This window comes from Mastigoproctus giganteus, chromosome 4 (assembly GCF_048544385.1).
Source record: "Mastigoproctus giganteus isolate SK-2022 chromosome 4, ASM4854438v1, whole genome shotgun sequence".
Taxonomy (NCBI): Eukaryota; Metazoa; Arthropoda; class Arachnida; order Uropygi; family Thelyphonidae; genus Mastigoproctus; species Mastigoproctus giganteus.
Genome location: NC_143578.1, coordinates 164,648,200 through 164,666,417, shown reverse-complemented (window position 1 = coordinate 164,666,417; position 18,218 = coordinate 164,648,200). Strand labels below are relative to the sequence as shown.

The 18,218-nt window shown below is 35.6% G+C and overlaps 1 protein-coding gene across 1 annotated transcript in view; it reads right to left on the bottom strand.

Moving 5' to 3' along the window:
• The window catches only part of LOC150087164 (nose resistant to fluoxetine protein 6-like), an 84,408-nt gene that overhangs the window by 46,592 nt on the left and 19,598 nt on the right, over positions 1 to 18,218 (bottom strand). Inside the window, exons 2-7 of the mRNA XM_090372388.1 lie at positions 17,562 to 17,818; positions 13,043 to 13,164; positions 8,522 to 8,607; positions 8,185 to 8,352; positions 3,883 to 3,976; positions 728 to 820 (exon numbers count right to left, since the gene is read on the bottom strand). Of these exons, the coding sequence (XP_090228514.1) occupies positions 728 to 820; positions 3,883 to 3,976; positions 8,185 to 8,352; positions 8,522 to 8,607; positions 13,043 to 13,164; positions 17,562 to 17,818 (820 nt within the window). The remainder of the gene's footprint in view (positions 1 to 727; positions 821 to 3,882; positions 3,977 to 8,184; positions 8,353 to 8,521; positions 8,608 to 13,042; positions 13,165 to 17,561; positions 17,819 to 18,218) is intronic.

Genomic DNA, 18,218 nt, shown 5'->3' with positions numbered 1-18,218 from the left:
CTCAGAATAATCACCTCAGAGGGCATAAATTCAAATTGAGGAAAGACTGATGTAGGATAGACGTGCGGAAATTTGTCTTTAGCCAGCGGGTGTTTGGTTGGTGGAACAGACTCCCATCCCTTGTGGTGGAGGTTGATAGCCTAAATAAGTTTAAGGCTCAGCTGGACAGGTATTTTGAACGAACAGAGGGGCGAAGTGGAAGTGGGGTTTTTTTTTTTTTTTTTTTTTGGCTGATGCTGCATAAGCTTGCTTTCTTGCATCAAATGCCTCTACTAATGCTAATGCTAATTATTAGCTTACCTAAAATGAGTTCAAAATAAAAAACATTAAGCCTCTTGTGTAAAGTTTGACTTCCGGTAGCGTCAGTTAGTTATGATCAGAAGAAATGAATGAAATCATTCATTGAGAATGTCAAGCTATCGACCTAACACATGCCAGTTTAAAAAAAAAAAAAAAAAAAAAAAATATCAGTGCGTATAAATCTAGCAAAACCGTAAAATGTTTGCCTACACCCTACGTACATAACATGCATAACGAGTATTTCGTATTGCTGGAACGTGAATTCTTTAAAATATATCAGCCTACTGAAAGAGAATATAATTAATATGGAGCTCCACTACCAAAAAGAAAAAGGAAGAAGGAAGGTAGGAAAGCAGGAAACCACAGACAATGTGATATTTTTTTAAATAAAGGTATTAGTTGAATGTCTTCTAAAATAATACCTTACCTCAAATAGCGCTGAATAACGTATAGAAATAAGTTGAAAGGCTCCTTTTTAATTCGGGACTTTACCAACGTTGTGTAGGACAGTAGAAACCCCCTAAAATGAAAGGATTAACTTTTTACTTCACAAATATCGATGCAGTCTAAGCTGTTTACACTGGGCATGCACTATCTCATCGGCAATTATTTTCTTAAAAATATGCGCTCTATATAAAAAAATTAATTGGGAGTTTAATTAATTACTAAAAATAAAAAAAATAACAATATGGTGGCACTTAGTACTATTGTATAACTATGAGATGCAAGGAACGGGCTTTTTCTGCATCTGCCAAGAAAAAGAAAAAAGAAAATATTCTCAATCATCCATACCTTCCAGACGCCCAAAAGTAGCTATCCACTTTGCCATCATCAATGTTTTAGCAACTACATTTAAAGCAGTTTTTATTTTTTTACCATTAAAACCACGAAAATTTATTTGTTTTTACCATTTCTCGTGGTAAAGAAGTGTTTTCACTGAATGAAGAAGCGAACCTTGAACAAGGTTCGCTTCTTCTGAGGAAGGACGCACAATGGTAATGCTATTTCTTTCGAGTAGTGCAATACTTTCGTAGACGAGTGGTCAGCGGCGGGAGTACAGTAGCACAGACTCTTTGAGTAGACCAGGGTTGAAACCCCTGACTGCTAAATACGGTCGATCCGCCAACCCACAGATCAACCAGCGTGGCAGATTATGGTCCATTCCTTCAACATGAATCGTTGAGCTCCATCCTGCAGCGGGTTGATAATAGCTGCAGTTTACCTTCACTTTTTAGTGCAATACCAAGCTAACTCGTGGTACAAATTCTGGAATGGGGAGGTGACTCTGGCATTCCAGTTTAACAAAGCAAAACTTCTTTTTAAACGTAGACAAAGTATAGCGCTTCTTCAATCCTTTACTCAACTCGAACTGTGCGTCTCTTTCCCTCTCTACCCTCATATGAGACAGATATTTCAGACCTTTTCTTTGGACGTGGCTGGTAGTTTGACTGGCACACTTTCTCTTCAGATGGCTGATCGACATCTGCAGTGCCTTCCTATTCGCTTTTCGGGATGTCAAATCAAGTTGCACGTGTGAGGTCAGCTTAACTCTTAAGGACTCTGGCTTTTATCTTGCTGTCTTTGTACACTTGATCACAAGTCGCAAAACATTCATAGGATTCCTCATATTGAAATATAAACAGTAGTCAACTGAATGAAGTTACTAAGAATACGGCCAGCTGTGTGTTTTATTTTATTTTAACCAATTCGAAGTGTACAATCTACTTATCGCATCTCTTTTTCCGTCCGTTTGAGCCGCACTGGCTGATCCCTATCTGTAGCGTTTTTCTTTTTTTTTTTAGGTCCTAGCCACTGAAATCTCAGGAAATTAGGTGGCAGGACCTGCTAGAGTAAATAACTATAATACTGGTGTACCTGGTCTGCCTCCACGGGGCAGAGTGTGGCCAACCTTGGAACCCATTAGGGGCCCAGCGACTAAATGACTAGAGGAATCACGGTTCACGACACTACACATATACAAAACTCATACACTTTTAAACCTCTGGCATTGACAGTGTTCTGTTCCACACCCACAATGTATACTATGCGGAGATGGGGGAAACCCCTGGTGCCGTTTGACACTAAACACACTCTACACTCTACTCCCACACCAACACTCCTCGGGTTTTCTCCATAGTAGTCTTTACATTAGCAGCTTCCCGGCACACCATCTATAGAAATTAAAATTTTACTTTTTCCTTTCTTTCTGATACTTGCAGTTGGATTGGTAGCTAAACTTCGACATAGAAGTGTTACTTGACATGATCTATAAGCGAGTAAAATTTCAAATAAAGTTTAGTCAGTCTCAATTGAGGATAGCATGGTTTTTTTTTACCTCCCGGAAACTCGGGTTTTCCTTCCAGAAAAGAGCAAATCGACCGCAGAACACACAAGTTCTGTGGTCGATTTGCTGCAAACTCAGCCACGTTGTGAAAAAAGACCCATAAAAATTCGTCGCGTCATTAACGGGAGTCGAACAAGCAGTGACAGATTACTCGAAGGTCGGGCTAAAACTTAGAAGTATTCAGACTTGCATCATTCATGCATTCGGATACGTTTGGTGGCGTATGAGTGCCTTAATGCACCACATGCTATCGTTTACCACCGTACATAATCAAGCAAGCTATTTGACATCAAGTTATTTGAACAGATTTAGCAGGATGAGAAATTTTCGGTCTCTCAACAAATCGTGAAAAATCTCAATGTGTAATTTTTTTACTCCGAATGGTAATAAGATCGCGAAACAAATCTTAAATCCTGCACTACCGAGAAAATCACTGATATCCAAGAATATAGTTAACTTTCTCAGGGTAATTCTCAACTCACCCAACTGCAGTATTCCTAAACATTACCTTCCTTTCAGTGGTGCACAAAACTTGGACTGCGCAAAATAAGTGACATAGCGATTGTCAGGAAATACTGTGCTACCTAGGCCTGTAATATTTTATTTCACTCACAGAAATGGTTCGATGGGCCTCTGACTTTCCTGAGAAACTCTAGTATCTAGGTTTTGGGCAAGAACAGTTTCACCAATCTTACATTACCAATTGAATACAACACCTAAAATCGAAAATCTGTACTCAGCTAAGCGTGATCATATCAACGTTTGGAAGATGGCTGTGGGAAAGATTTCCATTCAATACTTGCTCAGTGCCCTACCTCTATGTTCCATCTCCAGAAACAATATTCCAAATCTTTTTCCAAATAAGGTAATCGGCACTGTAGAGGTACTGATGTATGATGTCTGTGTTTATCTGTTTGTAGAAAGATTCCTCTTGGTTTCTGCATAGGGACTGATTTTCTTCAATAAACTCCAAGTTAACAAATAAAATGTGATTATGATTATTATTGCAACGAATTTAATAGGCTTAAGCATCAGGCACAGTTTTCATTTAATATTCAGAGTTATATCGTTGTTCGATATGTGACAAAAAATTTACTCCGCAGAAAAATAACCTCTTCATTATGCTGTATTTCTCCCGAAAGCCGTTTTTTCAGTTAATTGGAGTACCACAGTAGCAATATAGAGATTTCTCAAAATGCGATTTTTTAAAAATTTATTTAAATAAAATTCAAGCTTACCCAATTACAAAGAAGGTATCAACAACAACAGAGGCATTCATTAGGGCTTGAAGTAGAGGATTTTTCATTAACTCTATTAAATTAAAGGTGTTTTCTGCAAAAAAAAAAATGGTAGAAAAGCAGTACTAATTATATCATGCAAAGTAACACTAGAAAAATTACGTATGGTATAATAGAAAGTGTCTATACTGTCCATTAAAACAATATAATTGGAGCAAATTTTATTGATTTTAACGGTATTATATTAGAATATCCAAATAATACAGGAAAGCAGACTCTTTCTGCATCTGTCAAATACTTTCCGGTCAGCCATTTATATTTTCCTCATCATCAAAAAGTGATCACCTGCTTACTATCAAGCCTACCAAAGTTCAAAGCACGGTTCCGCTCTAAATTTTAGAAGACTTCGGTGACAATTTGTTCCAATGACTTGCAATACGCTCCCCAAACATAAACTTCATGAGATTCAATCTTCTGTTGCTCGCTAAAATTTCATATTTGAAATTCGTGGTTCTTGTCTCACCTACTAGTCAAGGTAAAAAAGTATCACCGCACTCACTTATCTTACTTTCATTCTCGGAAGACTATACATTTCAATCAGTTCTTTGCTAAGATTCCAGCTTCCCAAACTTTGAAATGTTCAACCTCTAAGCCGATACCCCCAATCAATTTAGTCACCACTTTTTTTGGTTCGCTCTAAAATTTCTATGCTTCGTTTTTGTGCAATCTCCAGACCTGATCAAAAGTAGAGCTTCACCATCATCTTATACAGACAATGACATCATTCTCTCTACTGATAAAGATTTCATATATCTGACAGGAAAGACATTATGTGCCGCCATGGTCCACTTTAATACTGCATGATAAATTTGATATCTGGTTGTATCAGATTCCTAAGTCTTTTTATCCTGAACCACTTTTTCTCCTCTATCTCCGTAATAATCCCCAACTCCTGGATTTCTGTTGCCCAAGTACAAAACGATTACATTTACAATACTGTACTTACATTCAGAATCATTTTTCGGACCATATCTGCAACATGGCTCAGTTCTTGTCGTTGATAGCCCTTTCTACCTTTAAATCGCCTTTGACATTTTCCCCTTGTCAATATCTGTAAGGAATATCAGAATATTAGGGTTTCCAGGGACTTCACTTGTTACACTTGGCCGCTCTGAAGACTGTGCATTTATAACTACATTCTACATTTGTGTTTCTTGCATATTATGATTTCATCATAATATGCAAGAAACACAAACTTCCCTTCACAAACTCTTGTTACTGTAACCTATTCCTGTTGAGATGGTCCTCTATTGTAGCCTTAACCAAAGACTCCTGCCCTTACCAACAACAAACGTCAAGCTCACTAGTCTACCATTTTACATCACCTCTTTCGATCCTCTTTTGTGGACTGGGAAGAACATTAGCGCATCTGAGGTCTAAGAAGATTAGACTTCAGATGCGCTAATGGTGGTTCATCCAGGGTAAGTGTGTAATGATGATTTCATTAATATTTCTAAATGGATGATTTTCAAATAACTTTTCTGATACGCTTCTGAGATTATTAAAGAACAGCAATCTCACTCACTACTTGTCACTGTTCCATGGTTGGTTAGGAACGGGCTTTTCAACGGTAAATATCGTTACACAGTATCTATTTAACTCGTCCAGTTGAATAGATGTAGGCACTTTTCAATCACATAAGAGATTAAGAGACCTAAGTGATATACTCTTTTCTTATTTTGTATTCGCTACGAGTACAACTCAATGCCCCATTCTGAGCTCTCTTTGCTGAAGATTTCTCGTACTCTGCTTTCTCCTGCTTTATTCCATTACAGAATAAAGGAATATCAGAAAAAGGGGAATCCATGTGTGTAAACCTATGTGCAAATGTATCAAGGCTATACGTAGTAAATTAACCGAAGTTATTATAGTGACATCATTTCGTTATATCTCATATTGTGAATACTTTCTATTCAGTTATACCTCGAATAAGTAACGCTTCCCCAATAGAGAAGACTATTGTACTTATTCTTAGTGGATACTACCACCCAGACAGCCCTTCTATTTGGCCCTGAAACGGCCGTCTGGGTGGTGGTGGTGGTGTATATTGAGAATAAGTAACAATAGTCTTCTCTATTGGGGCAGCATTACTTATTCAAAGTATAACCGAATGGGCAATTCGTGAAAATATTTACAATATGATAATCAATGAAACGATTCCACTATAACAACTTCAGTTAATTTACTGAGTATAGGCATGATGCATTTGCACAAACATGTGTGTGTGTGTGTAAATTTTCCCACAGTCTCAGGCTTTAGCCCCGAATATTTATTAAGTATGTATTGTATGCTTACAGTACTTATAAATTTGTATCTCGCAACAGTTCTCACTGTCCCATTTTTTTTTCTTTTATTTGTTCAATTAAACCTATTTTCATCCATTTCGGCATCTTTTGTGGTATTTCTTCACTGGAACGGTTGAGTTTGCGGCTACATCAATTCATTATAATCCTCTCTTTCTCGCTTGAAATTTAAACTCTCTCCTTTTCGTTTTTGTAGAAACCTCTTTGAAAATCCATTGTATAACCCTCTGGTCACTATCCGCTATTGGTTCCCGTACTATTAAATTTTGGATATAGTTTGGATGCAGTCGGGACCATTAAAGCTCTTGATGCACTGGAATAAATAACAACCACTTAGATATTTCAAACAACTGTTACCGTATGGTGTATTTCCAGTCCACAACTTCCAATCTATAAGAGGTAAATTAAAGTCGCCATAATAAGGAATCACATTTGCTTGCCCATTCAAATTGCCTAAAGAAATTTTTGCCGTACTCCTCAGAATCGCTTCTCCTGTAACATACCCTCCTCCTCCCCATTATCATCTTCCCTTTACCACAAATCCTCTCACACCCACACAGACCCGAATCCATCTAAATTTGATCTGACTCCGATAACAATCTTATCAAAATTCAACTTTTGATAAGAAACACGACTTTCCCCACTTTCCTTTCGACCTTCACTATCTTTCCTGGACATACTTGTGTTCATCATAATGAAATCCTTCTTTTCTTATCTCTGGATGGCGCTGTCTACGTTAGTTCTACTTTATCAGCATTAGTTGACCAAATTCGTTTCATTTATTTACAATACTACTGGCTACACACAAAATGAATATTGTTTTTCATTATGGTTTACATCCTTTATATGTGTCCTACTAGTATTTAAAATTAATTAAAAATACACTAGTATATTTCCTTCAGCAAACTTGAGGTTATTTCCTATTAATATTCATTAAATATTAATATTCCCTGTCAATGATCAATAAATATTAATGCATGTTTCAAAAAAGTATTACAAGCTGCGGTGTCAATAAAAAGTAGAAAAACTCGTTTCAAGCAGGAGAATGTCCAGTCAGTAACAGCCGTACGAAGATATTATATGAAGAATGGACCAAAGGCCGCTATATTTCTTCTCGCATATGGCTCCAACATGTCCACATAGATACCACGAGGTTTAAACAGTACTGGATGCGTCAGCTGTCCATTAGCCAGGGGAAACAGTTTTGTCCTCGATAAATTTCACGATGCGTTGTTGGGCGTGATAAGGCCCCTGGAGTGCTTGGTAAAATGGGAGAGGAGCGGACAGGTCAGTGGTCACGGAATACTGGTGAAGCATAGCGAATTTATCAACGCAGAAATGCCCTTTCAGCTAGTTTCGCACAGCTAGAGCAAAATATGTAGGTGCAACAGCATCTGCAGGTTCACTTACGGTCAGCTGGAGATATTAGTCCATTTTTCAACATAATGTTGTTGGTTACTGCTTTGGTAGACATAAGAAATCTGATCATTGCACTTAGGGAATAGAAGTTGCGGTATATGGCACCTTCATCGAAGAAAATTACTTTCCAGTAAGACGTGGCAGTAAAGAAGGTTTCCAACAGTAAAGCACGCTTTCGCCTCGCAGCAGCGGTCCATGTCCTTATCGAAGTTCATTAGACCGGTAGAGCTTAACTTCAGTGTCCTTCTTCACATATTTTATTATCGCTACTATGTTGGGCAGGCTTTTGAGATTGTTGGTGGTTGTGATCTACACACACGAAATGATAAAAGAAATATTGAGATAAGGTGGCTTTTAACCATTGTGTAGAAGCCGTTTGGCAGCTAAATAGTATTAATTCTCACTTATAAAAGCTGTTAAAAGAAGAGTCATCGTTAGCTCATTTACAACGAAAATACATCATAGATAGTTCTTATTTAGCTGTAATTTCGTTTAAACAGAAAGAAAATAAGTCCTTTACTTAGCATTGGTAAGCGGAAGTAATAATAGGTGTGGATGATAACGATCCAGCTCACAGAGATGGCGCGTAGCCCATGAATGCAGGAAAATCGGTTGTCATCTGTAGTGCTAAATATTTTCCTGGTATTAGCAGTAATGGAGAAACAGCGCAGGATAAAAAAACAGTTACCTAAGGAAAAAAAACGTTAATTACATTACATAATCTTTCTTACTCTGCATACTGTCTATTTTGCACATGTAGTACAGAATATGTATTATTTAACAATGTATATACATATTGAGAACATATATTCTCAATTTCCACACACATACAAATCAAACAAAAATAGGTAACTTACTCTTTTCTGATATTTTCTTATAAGTGCTTATCCAGTCCAGTAGAGTACCAAGAATGGCTATCACAACAAGAAAACTATAAAGGGAACTAAAAAATTAAAACAAATACTTTAGAACTGTGAAGAATAACGTAATAATTTGAAACTTTGAAGTTAAAATATTTATTAGCCAGTTTATATACCAACTATCTTATAAATATATTGTATAAACCAAATTTAGAAAAGAAACTACTCTATCTCAAAGTAGGGATAATTAAAAAGAATCGACTAGGTGTCTCCTCCCACCCTCCAAGCAATTCCACCGTTCTTGTCAGTGATGTAAGTACCTTCCAAACTCAGTTTTTGCAATTGCCAAAAAAGTTTAAATATATTATTTTGGCCTCTTTTTCCTCAAAAGTCCTCTTTTTCTAAATGAAAAACCTGAGTTTCCTGCTTACCTCTCTCGAGACCGATTATCTTGGCCAGAGTGTGGGGAAAAAAGTCTATAAAACTTTCTTTCGTCTATATGGGATCGAACCCAGGCCTTTTCTAACGGTGTGGATGGAAAGAGATTGTAATCGTTGTGCTCATCGTAAGGGTCCCAACAATCTCAACATTTTCTAAGGATTCAGTTGCATGACACACTCCTGGATGACTCTTTATATTAAATTAAAGATCTTTTATGGTCACAATTTTATTAATGGCGATAACTAACTTTTTAACAATTTTATAGTTAAGAGTTTTTGCTCCTTTCGCTTTGAATACACACATCAGACAAAGACGAACTTCTGAATACATCATTATCTTTTAAACAGTTAACAATGTTCTCCAATCTTTTCAGTTTTCGAAGTTTCGGAATAATGTGCAAATTTTCTGGAGATTTCTTTTATTCTAAATTATTTCCTTCATATTTTTAACAATCACTTTTAATAGTCTTTCACCAATATTGATTCTTTAAAGTGAATACCATAAATAAATAAGTTACACTATTTTATTTGTAATTTTAAAAAACTGTTCAGATCAACTTTCGTACATATCTGTTGTATCTGTTTATATCACCTATCGTATCAACGAACTAAGAAAGGCATTGGACTCTTCGATACAAAGTTTCACCATTGATTGGGTTCATCGATACAAAGTTTCACCATTGCTTCTATAATAGTGACTAGCGGTTGATTTTGCTTATTTCTTAAGGAAAATTGAGCAACAGTGCAGTCTGTTACACTCCAGTGAACTGGCCAACGTTCATTGCTTCGTAATGTGATCGTGTGCCTTGAATTGCTGATTGTGCGTTTTAGTCACGTAGAAACTTTAGTAGAATTACCGATATTCTAAATGATATGACCTGGGTACCGATTACTGGTTAAAAGGAATAAATTAAAGCTCTACATTTTAAACAAATATCACGTTTAATAAACAGGCTGATTTCAAGGGCATTTGAATTACTTTTTCTCGAGAGCGACTCTGTGGAAAAGGCAGTACACTGAAATGACCTTAAACACCATTGAGTTTAATAAACTGGTTTTTAAATCCAAACGAACTGTTTTAAAATTTTCCTTTTAACAGGAAGTTATGATCATTCAACAAATCAATATCTCGAACTGGAAAATGTTACAAAGTTCAGTTAGGAAATGCAAAGAAATTATTTTCATGAGATTAAATTACTATTATACCACGTTGAAGAGATATTTGAAACTGCGACCAGTCTGGAGATGAGATATCATCTGCCACTTATACATACAAGCGAAAATTAAAATAAGAATTTGATAGTTTTCAGAAATAAATAAATGAATGAAACTTTTTCTTTTTAGGTTTTCTTCTCTGGTGAGGCCTACAGTTGCCCATGAGTCAAGCTAGCTTCTTTCCGGTAACAATTTTCCAACTTCAAACAGAAAACCCCTCTTTTATTATTTTTATTATTTATTCAGCAAATAAATTATATTGTCTCCCACGCAGTATTCATATACTAGGAGAGCAATAAACAAGATTTCACATACGGATACATAACATGTTCTGAGATATTTACACCCATGTACAGGGGTGAACAAAAGAATGGAAACACCTGTGATAAGAGTTACAGGTAGCACTAACATGGTGTTAGGCCACCCTTCGATTTTAAAACAGTTCGTATTCTACGTAGAATAGATTCCAATAAATTTTGAACTTAAGAGGAATATTGGACCATTCGTCATAGACGACGTTTCAAGCTCCTTGGATGAGAAAGGTGGAGGAAATCTGTTTCTCACTCTCCAAATATGCTCAATATGTTTAAGTCTGGTGATTGTGCAAGCGAGAAAGATGTATAGCCTCAGTTCCATGCTCCTCAAACCAAGATTGGACACATCTCGCCGCGTGTATTGGAGATTATCATCTTGAAACATGTCATCGTTTGCGGAAACAATGTTAATACCATGGAATGAGCCTAGTCACTCAGAATATTTAAGAAATCAGTGGCAGTAACCCGCATTCCGGGTGATGATAGAGCCTAAAGAATACCAAGATATTGCTGCCCCAAACTATTGTTGATCCTTCTTCATGTCTGACGGTTGGCACAAGACAATCAAAGTTGGAAAAAGTGTGAATGATGATTCGTCTGAAAATATGACATATTTGTAATCACAGAGAGTTATAGCTTTTGTGCTCCTTACCATTGCATCCTCTTTCTAGCATTACCATCAGTAATGAATAGCTTGACAATAGTGGCTTTGCCATAAATTTCAGTTCTATGGCATTCTCACTGAACTTTTTCACTAGATACTGGATTACTAAGATTCACACCTTAAATTCCGCAGTCATTTTTGAAACAGTAGTTTTATGTTTTCGGGCTACAGTCCTTTTCAGTGTCTGCTGGTCTCTTTCAGTCAGCTTCGATTTTCTGCCACAATTTGTCCTATCAGATTTTGCTTTTCCATTCTTGGTGAATGCAGACATCACTTTCAATACAGTCTCTCTCTCTCTCTCTCTCTCTCTCTCTCCTGAGTACGAGTGGATTGAGGATCCACCCCAGGCTTGAGGATGGATTATTATGAGGACCAACAGGGCTAGTTGTTGAGGCCCGCTCCACGCGGACGGGACAGGTTGCTGTGGAGGCATTTTGGTTGTGCCTCTACGAAATTATAAATTCACAGTGTCTAGTATGAAAACTAGAGATTTACATGTTGAAGTTGAACAAACGTTCCCGGTACCGCCAAACCTATGACTTATATAGATACGTACATACATACATTTCGATACAGTTGCTCTGGGTGCATTAAACAAATCAGCAGTTTTAGTCACCGCTGCCCCTGCTAAAGATGCAACAATTTTACCTCTTTGGAATTCAGACAGGTCGGTCATTTTCTTCATGTAGCTTTCTATATCACCTCTAAATAAACAACTTTTACAATCTTTCCTTCAAAGTGCTACCTGGAAGACACAAAAAAAAATCATCACTGCCTGTTTATAAATACGTCATACAACCATTACAAAAACTACTACTTTCATATCAGATGTTTCCATTATTTTGTCCATCCGTATTTAAAATATACACTTTACAGTACGAGTTTCACATAACATTTGGTGATAATTGGAATCTATTTAAAATTTTCCTTTTAATGTCTATAAAACATGGCATATAAGTTCATTAGGCAATGATTGTTTTAAAATTGTAGCTTAGCGTAGGTTTCTTCACAAACCATCTTTCTATAATGTCTGTCTTCGCATATCCTCCGAAGATCAATGTGCATGTCATTGACTTTGCTTTTCCGGGTGGATGTAGGGTTCTGATTATTTATTTATTTATTTCTGAACTATTTCTAATTCTTATTTTAATTTTCGCTTATGTATAGGTGGAAGTCGGCACCTCATCTTCATAACTGGCTGCAGTTGCAACTATCTCTTCAACGAGGTATAACTGTTTTAATCTCATAAAAACCATTAATTGATTACACCATGTTTATTTTCAACATTTAATAAATATAAAGAAGGATCCAATATCACGGAAGGATCCAATTTTCATGGGGCACACCCTCCTCCAAATATTGGAATTCGAGTCCAGCTAAGGTCATTGATAGCTTCAAAGGTAGTGCATGTTAACAAAAAACCAACCTCAACATTCGAATTTTAGTTTTCGATTCCCTTATGCGAACTTAAAGAAAATATAAACTGCAAGCATTAAATGTACAGGGTATCTGAAAAGTCTGGAACCAATGGTTTCCTCATCGATGGATTGGGAGGAGAGGACCATGGAGTGGGCACTACGATCACCTGACTTTAACTCGCTGGACTTTAGAGATTCCTGAAGGCGCAGGCGTATGCTGTAAAAATCCGAGTTCTTCGTCATCTTAGGGAGAGAATTATCAAGGCTTGTACTGCTGTCGATCCCAATATGCTGAGGTGAATCCAAACAGACATGATACACCGGCTGAGAAAATGCATGGATAGTCAGGGTGGACACGTTGACACATATTGTAAAGTAAGCATACGTAGTGAACATCCCATTGGTTCCAGACTTTTTGGACGCCCTGTATTACAAAATAAACTTTAGAATATTGTGAAAAGACTTACATTATAGCAATCTGCGCTGGTGTGTAAATAGTGTCTCCTCTGGCTTCACAGTACGATACTTGGGCACTGAGTTTGACAGCACTTGTAACTGAAATATGGGGAAAATATTGATACGAGGCAGACTGCATTATTATTTTTTTAAATATTCATTTATTAATACATAATTCGTAAACATCTGATAGTAAAAACATTATAAAGCTTAGCTGAAAAGTATATTAATTTAAACAATAAAAGAAAAGGTCCAGAACCAGGTGCGGTAAATAAACAGTTTTAATTAACTTAAATACTTTTAGTACTTAAATAAATTCTATATATCTTTCAGTATTCGGTATTTCATTTTGTCATTCAGACAATCCTGAATTTTCTTGTTGGAACTATTATATGATAGATGCATCTGTATAATTACTGTACTAATAACAGCTTCTTCTTCTTCTTTTTTTTTTTTTCAGACAGGGACTTTTGTGGGCAATATAGGTTGACAATATCAAAATCCAAACTTCCTACGTGGTATCAACTAACTGCATTTGAAAGGCATGGACAACGGGGATCCATGTTGATATACTATCAAACACTAAGGAACTCTGTTCTAACGTATTTACTGTTGAATTGTACCTCTAGGGGGAGGGGAAGAATCGTATTGACATATTTACAGAAACAGTGCCTTCAGATATGCCAACACGATACTAGATATGAAGTAAAAACTATATTGTTCAATTATTTGAAGTTCAGGAAGGTCTTCCATGCAATGAGTTCTATAAATGGCATCAATGGCCAGAAACATTACCGCATGAAGAAAGACATCCGAGCATCTTTGGGCAGAATTCTGACGAAGGAACAATTATTCCAGTGGAGGGAATAAATGACGACGCATTGGTTAGTAAGTGTCCAGCTGAACTATGAATTCCTCCATATATTAAAAATATGGAGGAATTAGAGATTCCAAGTCATGGTGAGCAACCCAAACTCGTTGGAACTGGTAGATATGTTATTTTATTCTCCCTTGTTCCTGCACTGATAAAATTTTAGCTTTGTTTGCTAAAATAAATAAATAAATATATATAAATAACATATATAATATATTAAATAAATTATACATTATTTATTTTAATTAAAAACATAACTTATAATATAAAGCAGTATTGTGCGTTTTTTTCGTTACTAATAAATACATATGTTATATGGCAGCCTTGTTAAACATGTTCTTTGCGTTTTGTCGGACTTTTTACCCACAACCTATGCACCCTGAGTCTAGGTATGTTATCCCCAACCTATGTATTCTTAAAATAGATAGTAATTTGACGCTGTTCATAGTTTTACTTTTCGATTAACATATCTATGGAACATCTCTAAGTAGAAAATCGTAGTGGCAAATAATCAGACATCCCTAGAACTTAGGTGATCTATCGTTACCAGATTATTCTTCCTGGAAGAATAATCTTCAAAAAGATTATTCTTCCTGGAATATGAGGGCAGAAAGTAAGACTTATTAAATATTTCATTGTAAGATGAAAAAGCAGACGCATAAATAAAAAACAAGAGGGTATAATAAATACAACTTATACTTACACGGTGTAACTAATTTCTGAAGATCCTCCAGACTGCAGCTAGATGGTACACACAATCCAAAACGGAAATTATTAAAGTAGAAAGTTTTAGCAAAGCGAGCCAGTTTAGCGAGTATCTGGAAGACAAAAATCGATTTACTTTCTTCGGACAGCAGCTGAAGCACGTGGAAAGAAATCACTGAAGTATTTTTAATTTAAGTTGATGTCAACAGCAAGTAAACATACAGGATCGCATACAACTACCAAAAAAAAACTTAAAAAGGCTGTCATAATAAAATAAGTTATACTGTATAATGAATGATGGCATCCGTCTGCAATGACGTACTTCTCATTAGGATCAACAGATTTTAATAAATGAGGATCATACATGCCGACACTCACATCTGTTTAATATTTCTCACAGCTGTCCTTCAGCCAATACTGACAAACCTAAGTTAATTACAACACAGCTTGCGCTTAATAAGACACAACTTACAGACAGTATATACAGTGCAATTGGCCTTAGTCGCTGATACTCATAAAACCCTATTACAACAAGAAATGAAAAAATCGTAGTATACTATCAATTTTCGTAATGTATTTACTAATTTCGTCACAGGTTTTAATGACAATTGAAATATAACACGCATTTTAACTGTAACGTTTCTGCTGTGATTAATATATGAAAACACTAAATAAATATTTACTAGTTGCTTATTATATTAGAAATTTCACTAAAGAAATATTATTTACTAACATATTCAATAACGTATAACATACGTATTTAGTTCGTTTTTTAATAACAAAACCGAACGAAAAAAACAGCGACTCTTTTGCGCGAACAGAGAACATTTAGTTTCTGCTCATATAAACCATTCATTCCTCCAATTTCTGCACGACAACTGATATCCAGTGCCTCAGCTAAAGTATAATATAATGTTCATGGATAGCCTATGTGCTATGTACAAAAAAAAATAATAATAACAAAATAAATAATAACTTCAGATTTCTAGTGGTCTGATTTAAATTAAATTTGGATGGCTCGACGAGTTTTTCTAAAAGACCCAAATATAAAATTACATGATTTATTACATATGGACAAAAGAACAGACAGATACACGGACATGGTGAAAACAATAGGCACTCTATGCATATATACCCAAATAAGCCTAAAAATGAATTGGTATCGGTTAGAAGGATATTATCAGGTGTCACCTGAATTAGCTCCAATGTTTTAGCAGTCCCAAGGAAATCTCAAGTTGGCACGATGAATTTTAGCTACATCTACTCTTTCCTTTTGAGGGTTGTTGTTGCTGCTGTAGTGTTTTAGGTGCATCAAAAACTTGGACCATACTACGCTATTGTGTATTATGTCTATATAAATACAAGCCAATTTGCATACTCTGCGGGCTTAAAAACCCGTAACTCGCCAGGAAATCCATCTCCTTCCGTCTAGGATCTCAGTTGTGGCCAGTTGCTTTTCGATGCAACTCATTAATTGCATCGAAGCCGTGAAGTGTCAAACCCTCAACTGTGAAGTGTCAAATTATCATATATGTAAATTACGTCTTCTATGGTCGTTAGCATGTTTGTAGGATGAAAAATTGAGCAAAAATATTCTTTTACGTAACAAGCCGCTAATATCTTTAGATGTACAAAGGATTTTATGTCGAACATTCTAAAGAAAATTATTCTCTTTCGCTAGCAATGTTCCGGAAGAATGTTACAATCACATTTTGTTATACCTTGCAACAAGGTAGTTGCGCAAATAAACACCTACTGCTGTTCGAATGGTAAATACTGTAGTATTACTCAATTTGGGACAGGACCGTTGTAAGAAGTATTATCTGATGCGACCCACCTTCTAGAAGATCATTAAATTTTTCAGCTAAAAAAATTAAGGATAAAGTACTTTCCTTCCTTATGCAAACTCGTTCTTTCATTCATATCTGACTATTATCAAAAGCTATTATTCATGTACTATGATGACGTATTTTCAAAATGGATAGAATACTATTATCCTAATGATGCTTCCATAAAAGTATACGAACAGATCAGCTTTTTATGTGTGTGTGTGTAATCATACAGAGAATAATACCAACTGAGATCATTTAAAGGCATTCAGAGTATATATCAGGTGATTTAACCACTTCCTTTATGCATTTTCATTAATTCACACACTGGAACAGTTTAAGAATGCAACCCATTTTGGCAATTCAGTAACGCTCCTTGCGAACTAAGTTAACGAACGAGAAAAGAAGGGAAAGCAGATTTTCCACCAGGAAATTTTTTGAAAATTATGACATTTAATGAGACAAATAAAGGCTATTTTCATATTAGACAAAATGCGTATAACTCTTCTTAAATTGATCGTGTTTAGTATTTAAACACCGTTGCAATTTATTTGGTTTTTAGCGATTCACTGGAAAGAACTTCTAAAAATATGACGAATTGCAACAGCCATAATTATCGAAGTAAAACGTACTTGATGTATTTTTGAACATACATTCTTTTCGCTGAAGTCAAATTTCAAATAAAAGGAAAATTGATATTTACAATACACTGTTGTATTAATAACAAAAAAGCATGTAATGAGTAAGACTACGCGAAGAGTAGATTGACTAACAAAAAACATCTATACATTAAATTTGAATGATTGATTTGGCAAAAGAAAATCGAAATCAATCATAATTGTGAGACACCTTACAACAAGTAGTACAAGTTTGGCACAGTATATGTTAAAATTGTTGTGATTTATACTCACGTAGTTGGAGATAATATTTCATTAAATATTATTTAAGAGTATATTATAAATAATATATTAGTATTAAAAAGTATATTATTATATTATAAAATTAAAATCTAATGGTAACACACGTTTGGGTCAGGACCTGTTGGGAATCACGATGCTAGAAAATAGAAAAATTCCGAATGATGTATAAATTTTATCAGAAATATAAATGTTTTTTGCTTACCAGATCTTTTTCAGAAAACTTCTTTAGTTCATCCATGGCAGTTAGCATGTTGTAGTTAAAACTTCTACGCTTTGGGGGCAAATGAAGTTTGATATCCAAGGCACAGTACTTGCCGCGAAAAATTTCATGAGTGTTCGGTTCCTGTATTACCTTGTTGTTGCTGTACACAGTGAGTTGTAAACACTGATCGTATGATCCAAAAGCAGAAAACGTCGAACTGAATATCCCGCTAGGAATTTTAGCTGTGGCATCGAACACTAAAGTGCCAAAAAAGTATAATAAAATATATACTGTTAATTATTTTACCAAACCGTTATCTGTGATGTATAAATATTTTTCGTTTCTTTGTATATCAAGTGCAGCCAAGATAATCAACCAATTGAACCTTATTTAAACTACTTAGAAACTTTATTAATCAGATTGGTAGATAAACCAGTTATTATTCTTATTGATACAAATCCCATTTGGAAAAGTTCGTGTACGAACCGTAAGGGGAAGCTACTTGAAGAATTTATCTATACTAAAGATTTAACTCTTTGGAATACTCAGACTTTCGTTAGTCCGTTAGTTCTGCTGGTCAATCTTTTATAGATTTGACTCTTAACAGCCGTTCTTTTAGTAGAAATATTCAAAATTGGATGTACACAAGTCGTGGTC